The 27911-nt window shown below is 44.0% G+C and overlaps 1 protein-coding gene across 2 annotated transcripts in view; it reads left to right on the forward strand.

The window, feature by feature from the left end:
- Crkl (CRK like proto-oncogene, adaptor protein) overlaps positions 1-23610 on the forward strand; it is a 36680-nt gene extending 13070 nt beyond the window's left edge. The window contains exons 2-3 of one of the 2 annotated variants that reach the window (XM_032899858.1): positions 9539-10004; positions 19831-23610. In XM_032899858.1, the coding sequence (XP_032755749.1) occupies positions 9539-10004; positions 19831-19965 (601 nt within the window). In that variant the 3' untranslated portion in view covers positions 19966-23610. Of the gene's footprint in view, positions 1-9538; positions 10072-19830 lie in introns of both variants that reach the window. The other variant, XM_032899859.1, reaches the window with a different exon arrangement.
- The last annotated feature ends 4301 nt before the right edge of the window (positions 23611-27911 follow it).

Below are 27911 nucleotides of genomic sequence, written 5' to 3' on the forward strand. Positions count from 1 at the left end.
TAGGGAGGTATAGCCTTAATAAAAGAAGTAGGTCAGTCAGATGGGGCTTTGATGGTTTTTAGTCCTGCTTCGTATCTCTGCTTCCAGTGTGTAGCTGAGGTAGAATTTCTCACTTTCCTGTTGTGGCCAGCTGATACTCTGTCACTCTGCCATTGTGGACTGTAACCCTTTGAAACAGCTCCAGTAAACTTTAAGTTGCTCTTTTGTTTTTTAAGATTTATTTCATGTACATGAACGTTTTACCTGCATATATGAATCTGCATTTTATGTATGCCTCTGGGAAGCCAGAAGAGGGTGTGTGTGGGGTCTCTTGGAACTGGAGTTACAGATGGTTGTGAGCTGCCATTTGAGTGCTGGGAACTGAACTCATGTCCTCTGGAAGAGAAGCTGGTGCTCTTAAGCTCTGAGCCATCTTTCCAGTGTCTATAAATTGTTCTTGGTCGTGGTGTTTTATCACACAGTAGAAAGTCATTAATACAATTAATTACTAGGAGTTCACCAGAGAAGTGGTTTGCCAGTTTTCTCGAATTCATTTTCTCCTCTCTCCTCTCCTCTCCTCTCCTCTCCTCCTCTCTCCTCTCTCTCTCTCCATTCCTCCTTCCTCCTCTCTCCTCCCTCCCTCTCTCCTCTCCTCTCCTCTTCTCTCTCTCTCTCTCTCTCTCTCTCCTCTCTGTCTCCTTCCTTCCTTCCTTCCTTCCTTCCTTCCTTCCTTCCTTCCTTCCTTCCTTCCTTCTTTCGTTCTTGTTCTTGTTCTTGTTCTTGTTCTTGTTCTTGTTCTTGTTCTTGTATTTGAGACAGGGCCTTATTCTGTAACCCAAACTGCCTCAAAGTACCAAGGGCTGAAATTATAGAAATGGGTCACTCTGCCTACTTTAGAATTGATGACTCAAATTTTTCTTCAGTTATTGAATTCTACTAAAAGGGGCAAAATAAAGGCTGGAGAGATGGTTAAGAGCATTTGCTCTGTAAACTTAAGGACTTTTGTTCAAATCTTTAGCGCTCAAAAATCTGGGCAAGGTAATCACGCTGTTAATTCCAGTATTTGGGAGTCAGAGACAGGAAGATCTCTTATGAGTTCCATCCTGGTCCACAATAGCAAGTTTTAGGGCAGCTAAGACTTCATAACAAAATAGTAAGACCTTGTCTTAGACAGGGGGAAATAATTTTTAAGACATGGCTGCATGTACTTGTAATCCCAGCATTTGGGAGCAGAGGACAAGTGGGATCCTTGAAAGTTGCTATCTTGCTAGCTTAGTCAAAAAATGGTGAGCTTCTAGTTCACTGAGAGACCCTAATTTTTTTATTAACTTGAGTATTTCTTATGTACATTTGCAAACATCCCTCCCACCTCCCCCATTGCCGCCCTCCCCGACAGTCTAGTTCACTGGGGGGTTCATCCCCAGGGCTTCTCCTTCCACTGGTGCTCTTACTAGGATATTCATTGCTACCTATGAGGTCAGAGTCCAGGGGTCAATGTATAGTCTTTAGGTAGTGGCTTAGTCCCTGGAAGCTCTCTTTGCTTGGCATTTTTGTTGTACATATGGAGTCTCAAGCCCTTCAAGCTCTTCCAGTTCATTTCTCTGAAATGGTGTTCTCAGTTCAGTGGTTTGCTGCTGGCATTCATTTGCTGTATTCTGGCTGTGAGAGACCCTGTCTTAAGAGGGAGATACCTAATTCTGCTTGCTCTATCCTGTACATGTGTACACATGTGTGAATATACCCACACAATATGGTGCACGCATACAAATAAAATGAAAAGTAATAATTTTTAAAAATAATGTGTGGCACTATGCCTATCATTAAAAAGTAAAAATCATTTGTAGCTTGCAGACCCTAAAGTAGGTCACAGGAGTTTGTTTCTTCTAGAAACCCTTCAGTAGAGTTTCTGTTTCTTTGGGGGGTTACAGAGCACATGAATCCCTGGGACTGTGGTCTACCAAGCCTATCTTAACAAAATTTTAGAAGGACTAGTATTCAGTAGCCTCTTTTTTTTTTTTTTTTAATCACATCTGAATTCTTTGCTATTTCAATTTCTGTGACTAGATACTTGACAAGAAGCAACTTAAGGGAAGAGAAGTTCATTTCAGCTTACAATTTAAGAAGAGAAGAAATCCAGTCATGGCTAGGAAGGCATGGTAACTGCATCTACAGGCAGATGATCACATAGCCTCACCAGCCAGAGAACAGAAATAGGTAGTGGGACCAGGCCTCCAAATTTCAAGATGTGCTTCAGATGACTGACTCTTCCTTCTGTGGGGCTTCTCTTCTTTTTTTTTTTTTTTTTTTGTTCTTTTTTTCGGGGCTGGGGATTGAACCCAGGGCCTTGTGCTTCCTAGGCAAGCGCTCTACCACTGAGCTAAATCCCCAACCCGGGGCTTCTCTTCTTGACAGTTCGAAAACAGTGCCATCGCCTAGGGACCAAATGTTAAAACACATGAGCCTATGGGGGACATTCTACACTTAAAGCACCTATTCTCTCTTTTCAAAGTTCACTTTCTCCATAGACTGTCCTGGATTTCATCAACTCCTGCCCTGACACACAATAGTTATGCTTTGTGCATAGTTTTATTCCAACTCCGTCTCTAAAGTATGGTCTTTCAAAAACAAACAGTTGGTTTTATTCATATTTTTGGTTTTATAAATACTTAATACATACTGGGGTTAGTGGCTGTCTGGTTCATGGACTTCATTAATTTGAGTCCATGGTGAGGTTTTAATGGGGTAAGGGCTCTACCACTGAGCTAAATCCCCAGCCCCCCATGGTGAGGTTTTAATGGGGCCCTCATGATCTGTGTTGTATAACTGTTTGAAGCTATGTTCTTTGTCCTTTTGTGTATGTTTTTGTGACAGGATCCTCTATGTAACGTTGGCTATCCTGGAATTCAATATGTAAATCAGACTTGCCTTGAGCTCACAGAGACCTTCCTGCCTCTACCTCCTGTGCTCAGCTGTCTAAAACTATACAAATGCTAAGATAAGCATCCTTGGGTGAGAGCTGAAATAGAGCTGACTGTGCAGTCTAGTGAGCTCTGTCTGTGTGATTCACACCAAACTTGGGATAGACTCTGTGGTTCCTAGAATAGGAACAGGGACATGCTTTTGAGGTGTGTGTGAACAACATACAAAGAAATTTGCCTAACAGGAATCCTTGTGAATGTTTCAAATGACATAATTCTTTACCTAAAAAGATAGTTTGTCCTTGAGGTTAATTAGCTTGAAGTGGTGAGCAGGGATTTAAACAAGAGGTTTTGGTTGTACGTCTCCCTACCCTGTGTATTTTCTTTTCTTTTCTATAAAATGGAGATAGCAGAATCTGCCTCTAGATTGTTTACTGATCAAATAGCATCACCAAGACTCCAAACCACAAGCTTGTTGGTATATCTCTGTAGTTCCAGCATTTAGGAAATAGAAGCAGGAGAATTATAAGTTAAAGGCCAACCTAGGCTATACATATTGAGATCATCTTCAAAAAGATAAATTCTTGAGGCTGGAGAGATGACTCAGCTTTTTAGAGTACTTGTTGCTTGTCAACCTTTTGGGCTTTTCTATGTATGCCCTAGTTCCTGAATAATGACACAAAGGCATTTATATTTATTAATAAGTGCCTAGGCCTTAAGCTAGGCTTGTTCCTCAACTAGCTCTTAACTTCTATTAACCCGTTTATACTATTCTGTGTCTGCCACATGGCTGTTGCCTCTCCTTCGTTTGCTCTGCATGACAAAACTTCAACACCTGACTCTTTCCCAGAGTTTCTCTCCTCTTGGAGGTCCCAACTTATACTTTATGGCTTTGCTATAGACCATTAGCTCTTAATAAACCAATCAGAAGGTGCCTTAGGCAGGCAAGGAAGGACAGAGACACATCTTCACACAGTGTGCAAAAGCATTACTCCCAACAGTTGCTCTTACAGACGATCTGTCCAATTCTCAACACCCACATAGTGGTTCACAGTCATCCATAACTTAAGTTTCAAGGGATCTGACTCAAACGTGCAGGAAAAAAATCTATACATATAAAATAAAATAAATCTTTAAAAAAAAAAAATAGAAAGGTTGGGGCTCAGAGATGGCTCCTCAGTTAAAGCACCTCCTGCTCTTTCAGACTCGGGTTTGGTTTCCACACACACGTGAGGCAGTTCATAGTTAACTTAAGTCCCCGGGGCATCTGATATTCTCTTCTAATATCTCCAGACACCTGCATTCATGTGCATATATACCCATGCTCATGTATACACAATTAAACATAACATGCAAATCGTTAAAATAAACACAAAGCTTGTTAAAGTGCTTTCTATTAATAAATTCTAACTTTTTTTAAAGATTTATTTATTTAGTTTATGTATATGGGTACACTATCGCTGTCTTCAGACACACCAGAGGGCATCCCACATAGTTGTGAGCCACCATGTGGTTGCTGGGAATGAACTCAGGCCCCCTGGAAGAGCAGTCAGTGCTCTTAACCGCTGAGCCATCCCTCCAGACCCAAATATTAACTCTTACTTTTACTGCTGCCACTTTCTGTCTCTAGGTGGACTGGTATTAAGCCACTTGCTCTTGAGTAATATGAAAATTTTTTTTAAAGGTTTTAAAATTTCAGTAGTTATTTGTATTAGAAAGATGTAAATCTGCCAATTATGAAAGATGCCTTTTGAGAAACAATGTAGTAGCCTATACCAAGGATCATAAAACATTCAGTTCTTTAATTTAGGACATGTCTTAGTCAGGGTTTCTATTCCTGCACAAACATCATGACCAAGAAGCAAGTTGGGGAGGAAAGGGTTTATTCAGCTTACACTTCCACATTGCTGTTCATCACTAAAGGAAGTCAGAACTGGAACTCAAGCAGGTCAGGAAGCAGGAGGTGATGCAGTGGCCATGGAGGGATGTTAGTTACTGGCTTGCTTCCTCTGGCTTGCTCCGCTTGCTCTCTTATAGAACCCAAGACCACCAGCCCAGGGACTGGACCACCCAAATGGATTGGGTCCTCCCACCTTGACCACTAGTTGAGAAAATGCCTTCCAGCTGAGTCTCATGAAGGCATTTCCACAACTGAGGCTCTTTTTCTGTGATAACTCCAGCTTGTGTCAAGTTGACACACAAAACTAACCAATACAGGATATTTACAGAAAGTCTAATGTTGGAGAAAATATATAGGGTGAGAGAGTGTATAATATGCCCAAGATCATAGGTTCAGTTCCCAACAACAAGAAAAAGAGAAAAGAAACCAAAAATATGCTCTAAAAGGTTCGTGCCATTGAGGAAGCTTGGAGCTGGAGAGATGGCTCTACAGTTTACAGTACTTGTTGCTCGTGCAGAGTCTGAGGAAAAGTATCCATGCTGCTTCATTAAGTAGCCTTACAGAATAAAGTATCATTCTGCCATAAAGGTAATCATGAAGCAGGCAAAAACATCTGTACTAACATTAAGTAAAGAAATTGCCATAGGTAGGAATATATAAGACTTTAAGACAGCTATAAACTGCTGAGCATGTAGGTATACCTTTAATCCCAGAATTTGGGAAGGCAGAGGCAGATGGATCGCTGAGTTTGAAGCCAGCTTGGTTTACATAGTGAGTTCAGGCCAGCCAGGGCTGTTTTGAGACGGTCTCAAAAAACAAAAGAAGAGAAAATGCTTCAAAGGCCAGCGAGATTGCTCAGCAGGTAAAGGTACTTGCCATCAACCTGACAGCCTAAGTTTAATCTCTGGAATCCACATGGTAGAAGGAGAGAACGGACTCCTGCAAGCTATCCTTTAACTTCCATGTACACCCAGGCATGTGTGCATACACAAAAATACACACTAAATAAGCTTCAAGGTAGCTATAGGGACTGTTACTTACGTCACTAATCAGAGGAAAGAAAATTACCATTAGCTACATGCAGATAAAACAAATTAGAGTGATATATGAATGATTAAACCTGCGCACCCCGTGTCCCTTAGGACGGTGCTAGTGGGAGAGGGTGCTGATGGTCTCGCTGCTGAAGCCATTTCCTAAGGAGACTCACTGAAATTGAGATTCTTCACAATCTGGTATGGATTCTACTTCAGAAAACATTGAGAAAGGTAGTGGTAAATAGTTTTTCCCCCAAAATTGGGCACATCTGCATGTTTTCAGACTATTTCTTGGTTACAGAGAGACTTCTGTACTACTTTCACACAGGCTATTACTGAAGAGCAGGCTTTTAAAAACCCTTTTGTTTTCCTTAACTGGTGCTGAGGGCAGACCCAGGGCTCTGGGCGTGCTAGCTAGGCAAGTGCCATGGGCTGAGCACACTCAGTGGGGACTCACAGTCTAGCTGACTGTGAACGTGACTTCTCCATGGTCATGCATGTTAACACGTGAGCACAGCAGTGCTGGAGCCTGTGAGTTGATGGTTGTGAATTTCTAAACTTTCGTTTTAATGGTTAGGTGACTGTTCTATTGAGGATGGAATGTGGGAGTTCTAAAAATTTGGCAGGCATAGAAGTCCTTTGCTTGAGTATGTGTGTATGTGTTCGTGTATGTGCATGTCAATGGGTGCAAGTGCTTGCATATGGAGGCCAGGGGTTGACAGTCAGTGCCTTCCTTAAAAATTGCCCTTGAGAGGCTGGAGAAATGGCTGTTCTGGCTACTTTTCTATATGCAGTGATAAGACACCTTGACGAAGGTGACTTACAAAAGACTTATTGGGGCTCACAATTCGGAGTGTTAGAGTCTATATCATTGTGACAGAACCATGGCAGCAGCTTATTCCCTGGTCCACAGCCATAGCCTCTGGACAACAAGGCAGAGGGAGAGGGGTTTGGGGGAGAAACTAGGCTGTCATGAGCCTTTCCAAATGACACCCAATGACAGATCTTTTCCAACAGGGACTTATCTCCTGATCTTTCCCAAAGGGTTCCACCGAGGAGGAACCAAGTATTCAAATATCTGTACCAATGGAGACCATTCTCATTCAAATAATTACAATGACTGGGCAGTTAAGCCCTGGCTGCTCTTCTGAGAGAATTCAGATTTAATCCCCAGTGCCCACATAGTGTCTTACTGCAGCAGTCTGTGTGTAACTCCAATCCCGAGAGTTCTGATATCTTCTGGCCTTTGCTGGTACACATGGTGCACAGACATACATGAAGACAAAACACCTATACAAATAAAATAACTTTTTTTAAAAAAATAACTCTCCACCTTTTAACCTAGTACTTGGCAGGGGATAGGGGAGCAAACTGCCATAGTGCACATCTGGAAGTGAAAGGATAGCTTTCAGGAGTGGGCTACTTTCCACCTTGATTCAGTAGAATTCCTCTGGTTTCTGCGGTTTCAGAGATTACTCCAGGCTAGCTAGCCCTCGAACTACTAGATGACTCTTGTCTGGACACTCACCACATCCAGCTTCACATGAGGGTTACAGGGATCAAACTCAGATTGGTAGGTAGGCTTGCACAGCCAACACCTTTCCACTGAGCAACTTCTCTGTCCCCTGTTGTGCTTTGCTCTGGAGTTATCTGTATTTTGATGCTAATTCCACTGCCCCAAGTACAGCTGCCTAGTCCCGTACTCGTACTCGGGACTCACCGCAACCTTCTCCCCATTGAATTTGTAAAATACAGGTGAGGGGCAGGTACAGGATAGAAGGAGGCCTGTCATTGGAGGAGAAGGAAGGGAGAGAAGTTTGAAGGAAGGGGAGGAGACTAGAACAGAAAGGAGAAGAGACAGGAGGAAGAGGGAGAGAAGCCCTGGCAGGACAGTATGGCAGGTGATGCTAAGGTTCCACGCTGTACCTTTATAGGTTGTTACAAATTTTTTTTTCTTTTTTTTTGGATGTAATAAGCAAAGGCGAGGTTTATTACGGAGATCTGTTATGGAGATCTCCGGGCCGACACGTATCCCACGCAGGAGACAGAGGTGTCGACCTGTTACAAATGTTTTTAAGGGGATGGATGTGTACAGGGCTTTGTATGTTTAGGTGGGCAATTATATCTTATCAATTGGGCCAAAGGTTATTGTGTTGTGTGTTCTTTTTTTTTTTTTTTTTTTTTTTTTTTTTTTTTTTTGGAGCTGGGGAAAACCCAGGGCCTTGGCTTCCTAAACGCTCTACCACTGAGGAATCCCCCCAACCCCAATGTTGTGTGTTCTTTTATGTGGTTTGAGTGTAGGAAAGTGTCTTGACACCCTGGGCGCTGTTTCTGCCTGCCAAGATATCCAGCAGATGTCTTGGGACACTGAGGTGCAGGACCCAGTGAGGTAAAAGACAACCTTACTTTTTATTTTTTATATTTTTACAACAACAGTCCCCTCCAACTCCCTTTTTGAGACAGGGTCTCATCAAGCCTGTAGCTCACTAATTCTGCTAGATTGGCTTGCCAGCAAATCCCTGGGGTCTTCCTTCAGGCAGGTTCTTCAGACTCTGCCTTACTTAGACACTAGAGGTTCCATCTCAGGTGTTGATGCTTGTGTCACAGGTCCTTTAATAGCCATCGCTCTGTCCCATTTTTTTCTCTCTTTCTATTAGTCTTTGTTTTGTTCTTACAGTGAAACTTCCTAGTTGAATTTTCAAAACTTGCATTAAAATGCATTAAAATCTGCTTTTGGTTTTTGTTTGATTTACTAGAAACAGCATCTTTCTTTGTACTGGGAATCAAATCCTTGTACAGACTAGGCAAGCTCCCTCCCTCCCTTTTTCTTTCTGAGACAGGGGCTTATGTACAGCTCTGGCTGGCCTGGAACTTGCTATGTAAAGAATATTGTCCTTGAATTTAGAGATCTGCCTGACTGCCTTTCTAGGGTTGGGATTAAAGGTGTGTGCCTCCTTTATAAACAGACAGGTTTATAGATCAAGTTCCAGGCAGCCAGTCTTACAGAGAAAAATCCTGTATCAATAAACAAACAGAAGTGTGTGCCGCCATATTTAGCCCTACCTCCCTCTACAATTACTATACACTTGGCTTCTTTTTCTGGTCTTTATTATTGTTTATCAGCCAGAGGAGGAGGATAGTCAAAATGTGTGTGATCAAGATGATAACTTTATGGAGTTGGTTCCCTCCACCATTTAGAAATCAAACTTAGGTCATAAGGTTTGTACAGTAGGCATTGTTCCACTGAGCCAGTTAACTGGCCCTGGTTTTATATTTTGCATCCTTTGTAACTTAATGAACTATACAGGCCATGAGCCATTGATGAAGAATGTGAGGAAGTGTTTCTGTGACAGGTGTAACAAAAGATAGATAGAACTATCTAGCAATAGATAGAACTTACTTACGAGCTAAAAAATAAGTTGAGATTATCTGAAAACAAAACATTCTCAGCAACACATTGTGGGTGACCGTGCATGTGTGCGCGCGCACACACATTGTGGGTGATGGTGCATGTGTCCATGCACACAACATGAGACAAAGTATATTTAGGATATTGTTATAGACTACAGAATGTACAATGACAACATCCCTTACTGAGAATACAGGGAAGCAACAGCTCACCATAGGGGAAGGAGCTCTATATGTTTTTGACACATACCAGCAGAGAATAAGATTTCTCTTCAGAATAATTGTGTTTTTCTCTTAAGGTACCCCAACCCACCAATGGGTTCTGTCTCAGCACCCAACTTATCTACAGCAGAAGAAAATCTGGAATATGTACGGACTCTGTATGATTTTCCTGGGAATGATGCTGAAGACCTACCCTTTAAAAAGGGTGAGCTTCTAGTGATAATAGAAAAGCCTGAAGAACAGTGGTGGAGTGCCCGCAACAAGGACGGCCGGGTCGGGATGATTCCTGTCCCTTACGTTGAAAAGCTTGTGAGGTCCTCACCACATGGAAAGCATGGAAATAGGAATTCTAACAGTTATGGCATCCCAGAACCTGCTCACGCATATGCTCAACCTCAGACCACAACTCCTCTACCTACAGTTGCCAGTACTCCTGGGGCAGCGATCAACCCTTTGCCATCCACACAGAATGGACCTGTCTTTGCAAAAGCAATCCAGAAGAGAGTACCTTGTGCTTATGACAAGACTGCCTTGGCATTGGAGGTAAACATTTATCAAGACTGGATTTTGAACATGGGCTTTCATTTAAGTTAGCCATCTCTTTTTAAAGGTACTTACGTTCTTGGGAATTAGACTGGGATTCACAGGATGTACTTTATATTATATGCCTTGTCCTTTCCCAGTCATCACTTCAGCCCAGGTTCTCAGCCTGCTCACTCTCCCAGCAGGGAGAATGATAACTAGACCCATTACCTATTAGTAAAATTAGCATTCAGGGATACAGACTACTTTTACAGATCCATATCTATAACATTGTAATTAAGGAGTAATACAAATAAAGTGTCTAGGCAGAGAAATGAGTCTAAAATATACTAACCTTGCCTATTACAGATTTTGTAAATCATGATAGCATGAAATAGAACTTGGGCATTTTTATCACCTAAGCCACTGTTTTTTTGTTTTGTTTTGTTTTTTGAGACAGGGTTTTCCTCTGTAGACCTAGCTGCCCTGGAACTTTTTCTGTAGGCCAGGCTGGCCTCGAACTCAGAGCTGCTCCTGCCTCTCCCTCCCGAGTGCTAGAAAAGTGTATACCACCACTGCCTGGCAATTATTGTCTTAATTAAAGACTTGGCAGCGGCATCAGCACTGCTCTGTGGCCTGCTGAGATGAGACAGATAGTCCTGACGATCGATCGATCGGTTGGTATTGATGAGACGAGTGAAGCTGTTGGCTCGGAAGTCTGAAGTGTTGTTGTAAGGCAGAGTCTTACATGTAGCTGAGGTTGGCCTCTGCCATGCTGTGTAGCTGAAGCCACATAGTCCAGCACTCTAGACCGCCAGTTCTCCTTGCCAAGTGTGGGGTACAAGCAGGCCACATCTCTTACAAGAAATAGGTGTAGGGGAATTTTCTGCTTGCAGGTAAGTGTGAGAGTGTTCATGAATGTGTGTGCACTGGTGTGAAGACACCTTATGTGCTGTTGCTTAGTCAGTTATCTTGAGTTTGGGAAGTCATTTTGTTTCATTTTTGAGAAAAAGTCTCTCACTGGCTGGAACCTGTCAGTTAGGGCCCCTGTGCTAGAGTTAAGAGCATTATCATACCTGGCTTTTTAAAGTAGGTTCTAGGAATTAAACTCTGGATCTTCATGCTTGCAAGGCAAGTAAGCACTTTACCAGGCAAGCTATTGGCCTAGCTCTAGCTATTTGGAATTATGTAAACCATGCTATTCTCAAATGTTACACAGTCTTTCTGCCTCTGAGCACAGATCCCATTTGGCTTAGGAGAAAAAGAGTGAATAATTGCAGATCTGAAAATTAAAGTAGGTTGAAGAATATTTTTTGGTGTCTCATCCCCCCCCTGCCTGGTGTAGAGTACAATAGTGGGGGTGATTTCTGAGTATTTGAAAATGTAGAATTGAGTGTCACAGACTTGGGCTCTTTGAGCTGTCATCTGTATAATGCAAATAGCTCAGTGACTCCATCTCCAATATGAAATCAAATAACATGCTGTTTGGGAAGATGCTTTGTAAACCACCGAGTGCTATGTAAGGATCACTGTGATGACAGTTGGATATACTTGCTTTGTGTTATCACATTGCATATGTTAAAGAAACTAGGATAAAGTTGGCTATTTTGTGTATCACCCAGAGGTGGGAATAGGAGAAAGTTGAGGGAAAGCCCAGGTATCCCACAGGAAACTGAAGTAATAGAATGGACCTGACAGCTTTGAAAACAAAATAACCCACAGTGCTTATAGTTGAGTCTGGCCTTCAGTTCCTTTGTTTATTTGTTTGTTTGTTTTCTGAGACAGGTTCTAAGTCCTGACTGTCTTAGAACTAGCTGTGTAGATCAGGCTGGCCTTGAACTCAAAGAGATCTGTCTGTCTGCCTCTACTTCTTGAGTGCTGGGACTAAAGGCATACGTTTTCCTTCTACATCTGCAGGTAGATAATACATATAGGTAGATAATACATATACATAATACACAGACAAAAAACTATAGGGTTGGAGAGATGGCTCAGCACCTAGAAGCACATATTGGTCTGTCTTATAGAGGACTGGGAGCAAATTCTCAGCATCCATGTTGGACAGCTCATGAAGGTTTGTAATTCCAGCTTCAGTGGGATCCAGTTTCTCTGGCTTCTGCAGGACCCTTCTGCGTGCACACGCAAACACACACACACGCACGTACACACGCGCCGCGCGCACACAAAAGCACGTGCACTTCATAAGTAAAATAAATGTTTTTTTTTTTTTTTTTAAAAGATTTATTTATTTATTATATATAAGTACACTGTAGCTGTCTTCAGATACACCAGAAGAGGGCATCGGATCTCTTTACAGATGGTTGTGAGCCACCATGGGGTTGCTGGGAATTGAACTCATGACCTCTGGCAGAGCAGTCGGTGCTCTTAACCACTGAGCCATCTCTCCAGCCCATTTTTTTTTTTTTTTTAATTAGCTGTAATTCATTTATATGTAACTTTCTGCTGATTATCTTATTAGTTTTGGACCAGGAATAATATCTAAATGAATTACACTCAAAAATATGTTTCAGGGCCAGTGACTATATATCTCTTTTTACAGCAGGGACCAGGATTGAGGAGGGATCCAGCTGTGTTTACAGCAGGAAGGAAACAGAGTAAGGACTTTGAAAGGTTACTCGTGCCTGTAATCCCAGCACTCAAGAGGCTGAAGCAGGAGGGATCAGAGTTTGAAGTCTAATAAGATGATTAGGCTTACACCACAGTGAAACAAGTGTGTTCTCATTCTTGCTCCCTTCCTGTCTCATACACAGGCACACGTACACCTCATATTTATTTAAAGACAGGATCTCTGTCTCTTGTGTAGATCTGGTTGTCCTGGACTTGCTACATAGACAAGGCTGAACTCACAGATACCCACTTACCTATGTTGCCCAAGTGCTGAGATTAAAGGCTACCACACTCTGTCTTTTATTATTTTAGCATTTTATGTATATATGTTATTTTGACTATAAGTTTCCTTTACATGTGTTTGTTTACCATGTAGCTGCAGTACCCTCGGAGGCAAGAAGGTCTTGGATCTCTTGGAACTAAAGTTAACAGGCAGTTGTGAGCCACCATGTAGGTGCCAGGGAAAAAAACCTGGGTCCTCTAGAAGAGTTTTGGGAGTAAGAGAGCCATCAATGATGTAGTTTTTAAGATGACATACATACCTGGCCATTACACATCTCCCTAGGCTCTCAACCCCCATTTCCCATGCTGCTGACCCAGTTGTCACCAAACCTTCATCACCACATGCTTTATGTGATGCTTCACTGCAAGAATGTGTTGGTGGAACCTAGAAGACCTTTTCTGCCCCAGTGAGGGTACTTCTGTCAAGCTGCAACATAAGAGATAAATGCCCCTCTGCCTGTCTGATCGCATTAAAAGAAGCTCTTTTGGGACTGTGGCAACTAGGTTATTGGGGAAAGTATTAAAATTAAGTTGAGGAACAAAAAAAGTAGGGCAATGTGTGCCAGTAATTGGGACTTCCTTATTATAACCCTTAGCTAGTCTCAGGAAGAAGAACACTGGTGTTGCTGAGCCGTTCTCTGAGTATTTCAGAGACGTTTGTTTTGTTCTTCCCTGAAAAATAATCTTTGAAAATGGGAATATACTCAGCCCTCAGTTTGATTTCCAGCACTATAAAGTTTAAATACATAAGTTAACTTTTGAAAGATTCCTTGCAAATAGAGACAGTTTAAAAAGTCTTAGCTGTTTTCTTCTGGCTTCTTCTTAAGTGAGTTGTTTTGTGACCTGTGTAAGAAGTAGAGATGTGTGTCCTCACTCCTTGAAGACAGTAGATCTAGCCAGGTCTGTTGCTGTGGGCCTGTAATCCAAGTAACTCGAGAGGCTGAAGCAGAATAAGGCCACCCTGGACAACTCAGTGAGATCTTGTCCCAGAAAGTGAAGGAGGAAAAAAAGGTTAGAATGTCATTGAGTGGTGGTTTCATTGTTCAGTATGGAAGGGAGGGAGGGAGAGAAAGGAAAGGAAGGAACGAAGGAACAGGGAAAAGGAAAGAAGTCAGTAGAAACCCCCCCCCCCCTTCCGTGTAATCACTGGGGCTAACCTGCCTGCTCTTTCCCTAAGAGGGAGTGTATAAGTGGGTTTGTGTACCTGAGTTGTAATACTCCCAGAGGCCAGAAGAGGGTGTCAGATCCCCTGGCTCTGGAGTAACAGGCAGTTAGTTGCAACCTAAAAGATCTTTAATCAGAAGATAATAGCTGGAACTGGAGAATGTGCTGTTACAGGATATTTGTAGTCTGAGAAGTGAGATAGGGAAGTAGTATGGGCCTATTTTAAATTCTGGCTGGTTTTTGACTTTTGGATTTTTGAGAGAGGGTTTCTCTGTGTTGCCCTGTCTGTCCTTGAACTGGATCTGTAGACAGACTGGCTTCACACTCACAGAGATTCACCTGCATATGCCTTCCTAGTGCTGGGATCAAAGGTGTGCACCACTACTGCCCTGCTTAAAGCTTGGCTTTTATATTGGTTAGTTTTGGGCAAATTACTTAAGTTTTCTAAGTAACCTGGCTCAACAACTTGACATTTGCCCATTAGTTATTCGTTCATGTAACCAGCTGGTGGTGATGTATGTACCAAGGAGCTCAAGTGTGAACAGAGGGAGAGTAGAGAAGAGTGTGGAAGTAGATGTTGGTCTGGAAAGGTTTCCTGGAGAAGGCAACCCTTCGGCTGAGTTTTAAAGGATGAGCTGAGCAGGCTGGTAAAGCAGGGAAAACAGGAAAGAGTAAGCATGGAGGGCCGTGGCACTACTGAGCAGCCACCAGAGGCAAACAGAGAGCAGGTTGGATAAAGGGCCCGTGTGGTGAAAGGCAGCAGGGAAGCAGGTTGTACATATTATAAAGGAGCCAACGAGACTAACATTTTCTAGGTATTGCTTTAATTTGAAACATACCTAGTTTCTCAGAACTGGTTTTAGGGATTGTGCCTCCTTACGAACTTTAAATTTCACAGACAATGCTTTATTTCCTTTTAGAGATAGGCTCACTCACCTAGTGTTTGCTGATTACTTGAGAGAGGGAGAGCCAGGTGTGGTGGTGTACACCTGCAACCCCAGCACTCATCAGGAGCCCAAGATGATCATGGGTTACACGAGTATCTAAATGGAGCTTCAGGCACAGGCCCTGTATATAGAGGTTAGGAAACATGGTTGAGGAGATAGTAATGTGTGCATTGCAGTGGTAAAGGCCTGAGTCTGATTCTTAGAACGCACACAGGAAGCTGAAGTGGCATCTGTGCCTACAGTTGCAGTGACGGTAAGGGGAGAGGCAGAGGCATATAGGTCCCTGCAAGCTCACTGGCCAGCTAGTCTAGCCCATGAGAGACTCTGGCTCAAACCACAGTGGAAGATGCCCGAAGAATGGCACGCAGGATTGTCTTCTGACCCCCACACACAAGAGTTGGTTACTCCTGGTGTTCTACAGGAATTAGTTAGAAGAATACAGTCTATGCAGAGAGTATCCTGTGTCACAGGCTCCAAGTAATACAAGGTGGCCCAGACAAAGTTGAAGAGAAATTAAGTTGTAATGATTCCTTAGAGCTTAGTCCAACCTCTCAGATATTTTGACCTTTTACAATGTCTAATTCCACTGATCCCTTCAACAATTAACCAACAGACAAGAACCTGGGACACTGGTGAACAGAAGGCTTCTCTCCTTGTAGAATTTATGAAACAGTTTTAGGGTGACTTAGTACTGGGCTGCTAGTTCTGTTACTTAACAAGTTCTTGCATTCTGATTATCAGAAACCATTTGATACATCCATCCCCTTCCTGTGCCTGTGTAGCCTTGTGTTTTGTTTTTGTTTAGTTTTGTTTGGTGTTAGATCCTTCTTGTGTTGCTTAGTCTGGTCTTAATCCTGGGCTTGGGCTGAAGAGATGGCTCAGCAGTTAAGAGCACTGCTGCTCTTCCAGAGGAACCGGGTTCAATTTCTAGTAACCACATGACAGCTCACAACTGTCTGTAACTCCAGTTCCAGGGAGTCTAACACCCTCACACAGACATTCATGCAAGCACTGGTGAGTGCACATAAAATAAGAAAAAGAAAAAAAGAAAATCCTGGGCCCAATTCATCCTCTGTCTTAGCCTCCCAAGAATTAGGATCATAGGTGCGTACCGCCACACCCATCCATCCCTGGTGACTAGGCCTACTTATGTGTATGGCCCGACTGTTGTGCCTCCCAACTTTTTTGTTTTGTCTTGTTAAAGTTGTTTTCTGAATCTTTCATAACTCTGGTTAGGTCATCCAACACTTTGCTCTTCTGTTTTTGGCTAACCATTTCACAAAAAGATAGGTGTATTTTGTTTTGTTAATGCAGGACCACTATGACCTCGAACTTGCTTAAGGGTGACCTCAATCCCACCTCCTAAATGCTGGGATCATAGGCATGGAGAGTTGAGGTTTCTGTTGGTGAGATGAAACACCATGATCAAAAGCAACTTGGGTGGGTAGGTATTTGACTTATACTTGCACATCACTGTTAATCATCAAAAGCAGTCAGGACAGGCACTCAAACAGGGTAGAAACCTGGTGGCAGGAGCTGACGCTATGAACCTATGGAAGAGCAGTGCTTACTCCTTAAGGCTCATCCTGCTCCTTGTAGACCCCAGGACCCCCTGCCCAGGGATGGCACCACCCACAATGGCTGAGCCCCTTAAGAAAATGCCCTACAGATTTGACTACAGCCTTGTATTAGGAAGGCATTTTCTCAGTTGAGGTTCCCTTCTCTCAGATGACTCAGCCTCTGTCTAGTTGACATAAGACTAACCTGCACACCTGGTTTATACGGTACCAGGAATCAAACCCAGATCTTTGTGTGTACTAAGCAACATATTGTACCATCCCCTCACAAAAAGATTTTTTTTAAAGATTTATTTTATTTATATGAGTACACTGTAGCTGTTTTCAGACACACCAGAAGGAAGGCATTAAGTCCTATTACAGACGGTTGTGAGCCACCATGTGGTTGCTGGGAGTTGAACTCAGGACCTCTGGAAGAGCAGTCAGTGCTCTTAACTGCTGAACCATCTCTCCAGCCCCACAAAAAGATTTTTTAAAGAAACATTTAGATCTTTATACTAAAGTCTTCTGTGCAGCTTCTCCTCTGATATCCTTTGTTTGCTAATCTCTTCTGGCACTTTGTCCAGGTTCATTTCAAGCTCATCTATAGACTATTTCCCTATTTGACACAGACAAAGCAACTCGACCTTTCTTAAGTATGCCACTGTCTTCTAGCGTACTCTATTTGTGACAGGACAGTCTTGGACCCCCACTCTGCTTGCAAGTATATCTGCCCACTGCTTAAGTTTGCATCCTTTTTATCTTTGGTATTTCAGGCTTAAAATTTTTATTTTCGTGTATGTATGTTTTTGTTTTGCCTGCATGTGTGTCTGTGCACCACGTTTGAGCCTGTTGACTGGAAGAGGCCAGAAGGTGTCAGATCTGGAATGGAGTTAGAGGGTTATGAACTGATATGTGAGTGCTGAGACTTGAACCTGGGTCCTCGGGAACAGCAAGCAGCCAGTGCTCTTAACCACTGCTTCATGTCTTTAGCTCACACATAATTGTTTTTATTATTTATTTTTGAGACAGGATCTTAATGTAGCCCAGTTGGCCTTGAATTCATTGTATAACTCTTGTGTAGACCTGGAGTTCTTGATCCTTCTGCCTCTACCTACCAAGTGATGGGATTATATGCATCCACTACCATTCCAGGTTTGTCTTCGTCTTTTTATGATAATCTGTGGTCTTTGAGCTCACTAGCGTTCTTAAGATAAAATAAAAATTGCTCTTTACTCCCACTGGAGGTCATACATGATTATATTAGAGTTTCTTCTTGGATTCCCTGTGCCACCCCCTTATAGATTCAATTATTTGCTTTATGTGTATTTGTATATGCTTGAATATGCATGTGTGAACCATATATGTGCAGCTGTCCTCAGCAGCCAGAAGAGTATTAGATCCCCTAGAGGTGGAGTTGCAGGCTGTTGAACTGTCTAGTGATGCTGTGAACTGGAAGAGCAGCAAATGCCATCTCTCCAGCCCCTCTCTTTGGTTTGTTTTGAACCCCCAACTATTTGGATTATATCTCATCTTTGAGTCCTTTGAATTAGCTTTCTTTTTTTTTTTTATTGTTTGTTTATTTTATGAGTACACTGTCACTGTCTTCAACACACAAGGAGAGGATTCCATTACAGATGGTTGTGAGTCACCATGTGGTTGCTGGGATTTGAACTCAGGACCTCTGGAAGAACAGTCAGTGCTCTTAACCACTGAGCCATCTCTCCAGCCCTGAATTAGCTTTCTTAAAGCCTATTGTGCAAGTTCCCTTCACCAACTGGCTAGAATTCTCATACTTCTATTTTGGTCAGTTGGTTTTTCATTGGTTAGAATTAAATTCACATTGACAGTGTTTTGACTTTGTTTTAGATGGGGTAATGCTATATAGCCAGGATACTCCAAATTCACTACTCACGCACATGTCCCTCCTTGCCTCTCTTTAGATTTGCCTTGCACTTCTGTGGATCCTCTTGCTTCTGCTTTCAGCAGCTCGCTACCCTATGTAGCTTACAATAACAATTTCTTAACTACTTTTGCTTGCTGAGATGAAGCAGTGTGCCAGGCATAATGAGGTTTAGTATGTTAGAATAATCTCACTGTCACAAAGAAACACACAAACAAGGCAGAAGCAGCTCAGCCAGGCAACTAACTCTTTGTATGAAGGATGGGCTGGACCCGGACCCCAGACCCTGGGCCCTGAAAGACCCTGTACCCTGACTGGCTGGCTGGCAAGCCGCTGGGACAGGAAGTTCTCTTGGCTTTATTTTAATGCAGATGGTGATTGTTTTTCCTCAGTGGCTGGGGCCTTTCACAGTCCTTTGCAATTGGCTAGTTTAAAAAGAACCACCACAAAGGAAGGGGAGAAGGACTGTCAGCCAAGTTCTTGGAGGAGGGGATTACCACAAGGGGGAGGGCTGACATAAAAAGGTGTGCCTACAAACTTTGTACGATGGGGGAAGACTTACTGAATATTGGCTCTTGGCAGCAAACTGTCTTTGATGACAGAAAACCATTGCTCCCAGTAGCACTAGTTACAGTTTTCAGTCTCAGATAGTCTAAGTTCCAATGACTGAGTGACCAGCAATGACTGATTGACCAGCAGCGTATGTCCACATTGTGCTGGTCCTCTCCATATGCTTGTCAGCACCTGACTCAGCCCAGGACATCCATACCAGGTCACAGCTTCTTAGTGTAGTAAGGCTGCTTTCCCTCATCTGTGTCCCCCTCCAGTAGCTTTTCCCTAAGGTTTATTAGTACGCAACAGCTAGTCCTCACCTTAAGGACCTTGGCTGTGTTGGTGTATGGATGTCAAGGGCCAATGGAACGATCACTTTAGTTTTTCACAAGGACTGACCAGGTTGTAAGTCTTGTTTTTGAAGTAGGTCTTGCTGTATATTGCCCAGGCTGGTTTTGAGTCCTAGTTGAATAGCTGACAGTATAGGTACCCATCTTAGACTTCTGCCTCAAATCTTCTCACCCTTTATTCAGCCTAATGTGCACATCTCAGAGTCAGATTCCCACGTGTGTCCATTTTATTGGTAACCCTGGAGGGAGTGCCTGCTCTGTGCTCAGAGGCTGCTTCATGAGTTTTTGCCAGCTGACAGTCATCGTGGGTGGTTGGTGGCATCTTTGTACTACTTGATTTTCAGGTCCAAACACTGAAGAAAAAAAGGTTAGTCTTGGTTTTTTTATAGACAGTGTTGGGATTTAATGGAAACTTTTTCTTGTTTCCAGTAATGCTAATTTTGCTTTCTTTCTCTGTCCCTATAGGTTGGTGACATTGTGAAAGTCACAAGGATGAATATCAATGGCCAGTGGGAAGGCGAGGTGAATGGGCGCAAGGGGCTTTTCCCCTTCACACATGTTAAAATCTTTGACCCTCAGAATCCCGATGATAACGAGTGATTGCTGTGCTGTCCCTGCTGCTGCCTCCTTCTGCCTGTCAGTCTTCTTTGAAGTGGGAAGCACTCTGTCACATGCAAGTTACACCACGCTGCTGGTGGCCGGCTTTCGTATGTTGGCGGTCCCTGCACCTGGAATGCCTCAGCAGCAGCCCCGGCATTTGTATCATAGTCATGCTGTCAAAGAGTAGCTGGTTTAGAGTTCTTGTGGATTATGAGCTGGAAACACTGGCGGAAGCACCCAGTAGAGAGAATTTAACCTAGAAAGGGTCTTCCTTCTCATCACTGCCTTGTTTGTACTGGAGGCCAATGGTCGTGCTCGCCAGAGAGAGTGAGCCTGCTGGTGGTCTACATGGAGATGGTGAGGCTTAGCAAGATCTCGCTGTTGCTGGTTCACAGAACAGTGGCTTTGCCACCAACTTGATATTCTTTGGACAACAGAGGAAGTAAAACTCCAGACAACTCTGTCCGAACTCCTGAAGTGTCTGGCTTGTTTTCATTTTCTTTTGTTTAGTTTTGTTTTTGGAAGACTAATTAATTATAGTTGTGTGTTCTGAACAGATTTTTAAATAGTAGGTTGGATTTTTGTGATGGGCTAAGGAACAATCCATGTCCCTGAGCTTCCAAACTGAAGCCGCTGTATGTAACTAAAAATGTGTGAAGACACCCTGAAGTGAGGCCTTTATCTTTTGGTTGCCATAATACCTTGTTTACCATGTGGCAAACAGTGCACACAAGCAGCATTTGCTGTGTGCCGTGCTGTGAATCACCAAGGTGGGGTGCAGGCCTGTTGTCATTGCTGCCTCTGACAGGAGCAAACAGGGTGGACCCCTTCAGTGAGCACACCCCTTTGAGAACAGTGAAGCCCATGGGCTTACTAGATTCATGAGTTAAATTGCGTTGCCATGTTCTGCCGCACAGGCTCCTCAGCCCTTCCTGCACTGACCTATCTGGTCCAGGCTGCCCGAGAGTGGTGGCTGTTCTGTTCTGCAGGACCAGAACACAGTGCTTCTGAGCAGAAGGAGAGGAGACGCCCACCGACCATGAGCCACTTTCCTGCACGTCAGCCATGTCAGCCAGTACAGATGTGTGTCTGCCCTCAGACACACATCTACACCAGAGTTCCAGAACCTTCCATAGTGTGCTCTCTTCAGCTAGACCCTGACGAGGACAAGCCTCCACACAGCGCAGCAGACTCAGAGCAGTGGTTATTAGTGAGTGGCTCCAGCATCAGTGTCTTCTGTAGCGATGGCTCTGGCTCTGGAGACCTCAGGCTTTGAGAACTGAGGAACATATTCAGGTGACAGAACCAATAAAACCATTTGTCCACTGTATTTATTTCTCTTAAAGACTTTTTAAAATTGTGTTTATGTTAGGCATGGTGGCTATACCTTTAATCCCAATACTCAGAAAGGCAAAGGCAAGTGGATCTCTGAGAGTTCAAGGCTATCCTAGTCTATGTAGTTTGTCACAGGACCAGCAGGCCTACATACAGAGCCCTTGTATCAGAAAACGCCCCACCCCACCCCCATAAAAAAGGTCACTGGGTGTTTCCACTGCATGTATGTATGTGTATCACATGGGTGCAGTCCCTAAGGAGGCCAGAAAAGGGTGTTGGTTAGATCCTCTGGAACTGTGGAGTTACTATGTGGGTTCCGGGAATTGAACCTGGGTCCTGTGCAAGAGCAGCAAGTACTCTTAACCACTGAGCCATCTCTCAGCCTCATCAGTTTCTCTTTAAGTCAGTATTCCATCAGGCTGATAAGTGCCATAGTAAAGAATGTTCATGTGATAAAGTAGTGGTCATTGGTGTTTGGGGAGTGTTGTGTCTCCTTGTCTGTGGTAGAGGTTACTTCTTTTTGCCTCTGAAAGCTGCCATTTCTAGCCAGACCTGTTGAGTGGACTTAGGTGTTCAGGCCCCAAACTCTGCCTAGAACAAGACTTAAGACTTGCCTTCTGGCCAGTTACACAGTTCAACCCTAGGCCTTTGGTGCCTCCACAAGAATACATGCCTTGTTCACAGAGGGCACAACCCCCAAGGATTCACACCCTGTCACTGGGGCTTGGACCTCATGCCTTATGCTAGATAACCGTCTGCCAATTAGCTCTTTTTTTTTTTTTTTTTTTTTAATTTGAGATGGAATCTCTATAAATTGCCCATGCTGGCTTCAAGATTTCCATCCTGGCCTCAGCTGAAATTACAAAGGTTTGAGTCACCACACCCAGCTCTTAAGGTCTTTTAAAACTACATTTAACTGAAGGGCTTGGTGCCTTTTGATTATAGCAGCTTGCTTAGCACAAGCAGCCAATTTTGAGAACAGGGTTTCCTGTCTCCCAAGACTGTTGACCAGCAAGACTCCATAAGAAATACTTCATGATCAGAATATCCCGTAACCCTAGAGTTTGGTTTATGTAATCAATTAATTTGGCCCATGTAAATATCTCTACAGCTTCCTTGGTGATCCAGATCTCAAAATAAAGTCTCAACTTTCTGAACTCTCAGGATATGTGCCAACAATAGTAATTTTCTGACTTAGACGCTCATCAGTCTTTTTACTCATGAAAATTTTCTTTTTCACACTGATAAAAAGTGGCATCTTCCCTAAGTTCCCTTCCTCTGGGAAGGCCTGGGGAGCATGGTGGGGCTTTCCTCTTCACCATCAGTGTTGGGTGGTCTGCTCTGCTGTGTTGTAGAAAGAACTGGGATTACAAACTCACTCTCTATGGCTGCTCTGTCTGAGAAGGAAACAATTAGGTAGGGCATTAAGGGCTAGTCCTGGGTGACAGCCTCCCATCCCCAACCCCTACATAGAAGGCATGTTTGTCACTTGTGCACTGCTTTGATGCCACCTTTTCTGAAGTTAACAGGGTGGCACCGGCTTTGGCCATGCAGACTCAACCCCCTGTGCTCACCGAAAGAGACTGTGCCCTCTCTTGGAGTTGCACGTTCCTGGCACTGTGCCAGCCTTCCTCTACAGCTGTTTACAGACAAGATGGGCCAAGACTGATGGCCACTGCTCTTGTAACCTTTGCTCAAAAGAATAATGAGCATTTTTTAAAAAAAGGGATGATGTGTTTTTGTTCCAGGTGTTCGTAATTTAATCTTTTAATATTATGTTCATTAACCTCTTAAAATGAGTGAATTCTTGATTGTTTTAACACAGTACCTAAGACTAATGCTTTCTGTGGACTCCTCACCATGGAACCAGAGAACCACATCCCTGGTAACTGCTGTGAGTGTGGACACTAAGCTGCTTGTACATTCTAAAGGAGCAGGAGGACAGTTCTCTGAGACAGGAGGAACAGTGGCCTTGCTTCTAGACGGTCTTCACTGTGTGTTTTAAAATGACACAAAACTCTTTTGACATGTATAACTTAAAGATCATAAGCATCGGGCAATAATATTTTCTGTGCAAGCTTTTAAAATTATTTTTGGGGATCATAGCTTGTTTTATTTTGTGCTATAAAATTAACAGTATTAAATGACTTATATTCTTAGACTACATTGAGTGTCTTTTTCTTAACAGATTAGTGCCTTTTTATTTTTGTATTCCATTTTACGTTACTGGTCCCAGCATCAAAGCCCTTGTTTCCACAGCCTGTTTGTACCTTGTCTCAATAAAACTTGCACCAGCCGGCAGTGGCAGCACCTCGGTGTCTCAGTGTCTCCTCGGTCAGCCCCACCAGACTCTCCCAGCAGTTAAACTCTGCTGAAGCCCCTGGTACTCCCCAGAGACCACTCACACTGCTCCTGCCTCCTCCCTCAAAAATGACAGCTTCCTACCGTGGGAGCTTCCTCCAAAAGGAAATAACTATCCTCCTGCAGTCATGGGTGCTGTGGAAGCCTAGCACTTATCCTCTGGCAGTCATGGGCGCTGTGGAAGCCTAGCACTTACTCAGCATTCCGAGCAGGAGGTACACTCAGGGAACCAGTAGAGTTGTTTCTCCTCCTAGCACCTGTACCTGAAAGCTCTGCTGTGCTGGGTATTTGCTGAGCATTAACTCAGATCCATCAGTTAGAACCAGAATGGATCTACATCTGAGCTGCTGATGCTGAGGCCTGGGGTGGACGGAGGTGGGGGTCAGAACCTAGTGGCTGGGGGGTCTAGGTACCTAAGGAGCCTGTACATGTCTCCAATCCCAGCACTGCAAGGCAGGAGAATCACGGTCTGAGGGGTTAAACATCTTGGTACACACATAAATAGGCATGTGAATAAATGTACATAAAAGATGAAACTTTCTTATTGGGTTTACATGAGCCCAGCAAACTAGGTTGTTTTGAGACAGTTTTTCTATGTAGTCTTGGCTGTCCTGGAACTCACTCTGTTCACCAGGAATCCACCTGCTTCTGCCTCTGCCTCTGCCTCTGCCTTTGCCTCCCAAATGCTGCAGCTGAAAGCTGGTTCACCATCACCCAAAGTAGCATAAGTTCCTTTCCCAAAGATCCTCAAAGATCACAAGGAGATTCATATACGGATAGGAGTGGCAGTAGACAAAAGACAGAACAGCTTGCTCTCCTTGCCCACTGAGCTAGCTGTTGGGACTAGCTCACCTTTTCCTTTCTGTCTGTCTGTCTGATTCTCTACCACCTTCTTAGAGGCAGGCTCTGTACATAGCCCTGGCTACTCACTCTGTCTTAAGGAGTGGCTTTTTCTCTCTTTCTTTTGTGATACAGTTCGGCTGGCCTCAGGCTTCTGATGTCCCTGCCTCCAAGTCTCAAGTTCTTGGATTACTTATAGGTTTGTGCCACCAAGCCTAGTTCATTGATGGGGTTAGAACCCATGTTCTATCCCCATGTTAGGTACACTACCAAAGGAGCTACATCCTGGCCTCTAGCCTTTTCTTGGCTACAAAGGGACTATCCTGTACCCTTCCGCTTGGAGACTTAAAGAGTGAAGAGTAGGAAGCATTGAGGTGCCCTATGGCTGGGGAATATGGGTTTCTCCATTTTCCTGGGCCACAAGCTGACCCTACACTCATTACTTAAGCAACCAAACCTTCCAGAGTGTACATTGTGTCTGGGATGATTAGCATCTCCAAACCATCTCCCTGTATTTGGTATTATCAGGGTGCTAGGATGTGTCATCTTGCCAGAAGCATCCTTGGAGCAAAATTAGGCCCTCAGGCTGCAGGCTGCAGCATCTGGCAGGATCTTCTGAGTCCTCTTGCCACATGAACCATCCTTGGGTCTGAGGGCCTTTCTGAAGTGTTTGCTTTATGAAGCTCTTGCCAATTCTGCCCTGTGAGGCAACACAAACCTGAGGCCTGGGGTCCTGGCCCCAGCAGTACTATAATGAACTTACACATGCTAGGGCTTCTTCCCCAAATGGTCATCCTCTCCACACTAAGGTCCTTCCAACTTCATCTTTGGCACCTCAAACTCAGTAGCTCCTATTCTACTTCCTGTATGCCAGGCCCTGAGTCTGTCTTGTCCTGCCAACAGTTCTGGGGAGGCTGCAGCAGAGGCTCCCTAACTGCAGAACTTGGACTCTGTAGGCTCGGCTGGGAGAGGAGGTCTCTTCCATCCAATTCCCACATCTCGTACACCAGAACAGAAGACTGCCCTGCCACCTAGCAGCTGTGTGCCCTAGTGCGGAGGGGTTCCTAACCTCTCTGAACTACAATTTCCCCATGCTCTGACAAGTTGTGAAGAATAAATGCTATTAGCTTTGCTGGTGTGTGACTGTAATCTCAGCTATCAATAGGCAGTTGAAATGCAAGTTCAAGGCCAGCCTGTACCAGAGAACCAGTTCAAGACCTGCCTGGGCAATTCAAGAGACCTTGTCTCAAAAATACAAAAACAACCAGCAGTGGGCACACACCAGTCCCAGCACTCTCGAGGCAGCTGGAAGCAGATCTCTGAGATCAGAGCCAGTCTGGTCTATAGAGTTCCAATACAGCCAGGGCTACACAGAGAAACTTGTCTCAAAAACAAAAGTACAAAAGCAGTCGAGGATATAGGTTAGTGGCAAGCATTCGTCTAGCATGCTAGAGACTGTGGATTGAATCCTACGAATCTCAAAAATAATTAAAATAATAAGGCTGATGATGGTGATCTGCTACTCAGGAAACTGAGGCTGAAAGTAGGACAGTGGCTAAGGGCACTTGCGGTTCCCAGCATCAGTGTCGCGCGTTAACTCCAGTTAACTCCAGAGGATCCAACGTCTTCTGACCTTCACAGACACTGCATGTACATGCTGCACAAACACAAATGGGCAGCACACACACATGAAATAAAAATATATCTATTGGGGCTGGAGAGATGGCTCAACAGTTCAGAGCACTGCTTGTTCTTCCAGAGGTCCTGCTTGCTCCCAGATGATGGCTCCCAACCATCTGTAATGGGATCTGATGCCCTCTTTTGTTGTGTCTGAAGACAGCTACAGTGTACATAAATAAATAAATAAATAAATAAATAAATAAATCTTTAAGAAACATTAAAAAAAAAAAAAACCTTCAGGCATGGCATGGTAGCACATACCTTTAATCCCAACACTCTGGAGGCAGAGGCAGGTGGATCTCGGTGAGTTCAAGGCCAGCCTGATCTACAAACTATTCCCAGCCAGGGCTACACTGCTAGACTCTAGTTCAAACAAGTTTTGAGGCTGTAGCCCTCAAATGCACAGGCCCTGGGTTTAATCCCCAGAACCTACGGTGATGCATGGCTGTAATCCCAGCGTTAGGGAGGTAGAGACAAGAGGATCAGAAGCTCAAGGTCGTCCTCAGTTACTGAGCACGTTTGGGGCCAGCATAGGATAAATGAGACCCTGCTTCAAAATAAATAGTTTTTCTCCACAAAGGATCTTTAATTTTTTATTTTATGTGCCTCGATCATCATATCTCCAATTCTGTCCCCTCTACCCTTCCCCCAGTGGCCAACATAGCCACCGCCTCTCTTCATGCCCTTTCTCAGTTTTTGCTTTTGTTTGTGTTTGCAACTCACTAAATCTAATTAGTGCTGTGTGTTGGGATGTTGGCTGATCTTTCTGGCTTTGCTCTTGCTCAGAATCCATGCAGCGAACCACAGGGGCCATTAGTTCGAGAGCACAGTGACTGCAGTGTCTAGAAAGTGGTGTTTTACAGCCCTCCTCCCGTCCTCCAGGTCCTACACGCTTTCTGCCCCACCCTCTGTATTATTCCTGAGCCTTTAGGGAAAGGGATTGACACACACATCCCACGCAGGCCAAGCACTCAAGAGTCACTTACTCAGCATTCTGGCCGGTCATGAGTCTCTCCACTATCTACTGGCCACGGCGAGAGCAGCCTCTCTGGCCACTAATATGTATAAAGATAAATAACTAGAAGGCAGTTTGACGTGATCATTTAGCAAGGCGGTAGCAATAGGGTGCCCCGAGGTCCCATGACCTCTGCGCCTTGACTGTTAACCAGTTTATAGTACCAGGCAAGGATTCCCTCCTGAGGAGTAGGCCTTAAATTCAACAGGAAAGTGTTTGCTTTCTGTGCTGCTGTTTCACACGCTGGCCATGGCATGGGCGAGACCACTGATAGCTTCTCTTCCCCAGCCCCTCGGGAAGAACCTTTTGTCTCTTCGAAAGCTGGGCAGCAGAAAGGACGCTTTCAGCCCAGTTCCAGCTTGATTTCTCTGTGCTCTGCAATGAAGGTGTGTGGTGTCCTCAGCAGTAGAGCTTTACCAATTAGTTGTGGTGAACAAGAGCAGTGGCCATGTGTCCTGTCACTTGTTTTTTAAGTGAAGTCACAGCCTTGGTTGTTTTTCTTGCTAGGGTGAGGTTAGGGGTACAAATCATCAGTGTGTGTGTGTGTGTGTGTGTGTGTGTGTGTGTGTGTGTGTGGCCAGCAGGTTTGAGATCAAGGGCACCATGCCCCAGCACAAGCATGCCTCCAGTGATGGGCCTCTTCAATGGAGGGGCAGCATCCATGGCAGACACCATGCTCCCTGCCAGACACAGGGAACCCTGTCCTGAGTCCTCT

This window comes from Rattus rattus, chromosome 4 (assembly GCF_011064425.1).
Source record: "Rattus rattus isolate New Zealand chromosome 4, Rrattus_CSIRO_v1, whole genome shotgun sequence".
NCBI classification, from domain to species: domain Eukaryota; kingdom Metazoa; phylum Chordata; class Mammalia; order Rodentia; family Muridae; genus Rattus; species Rattus rattus.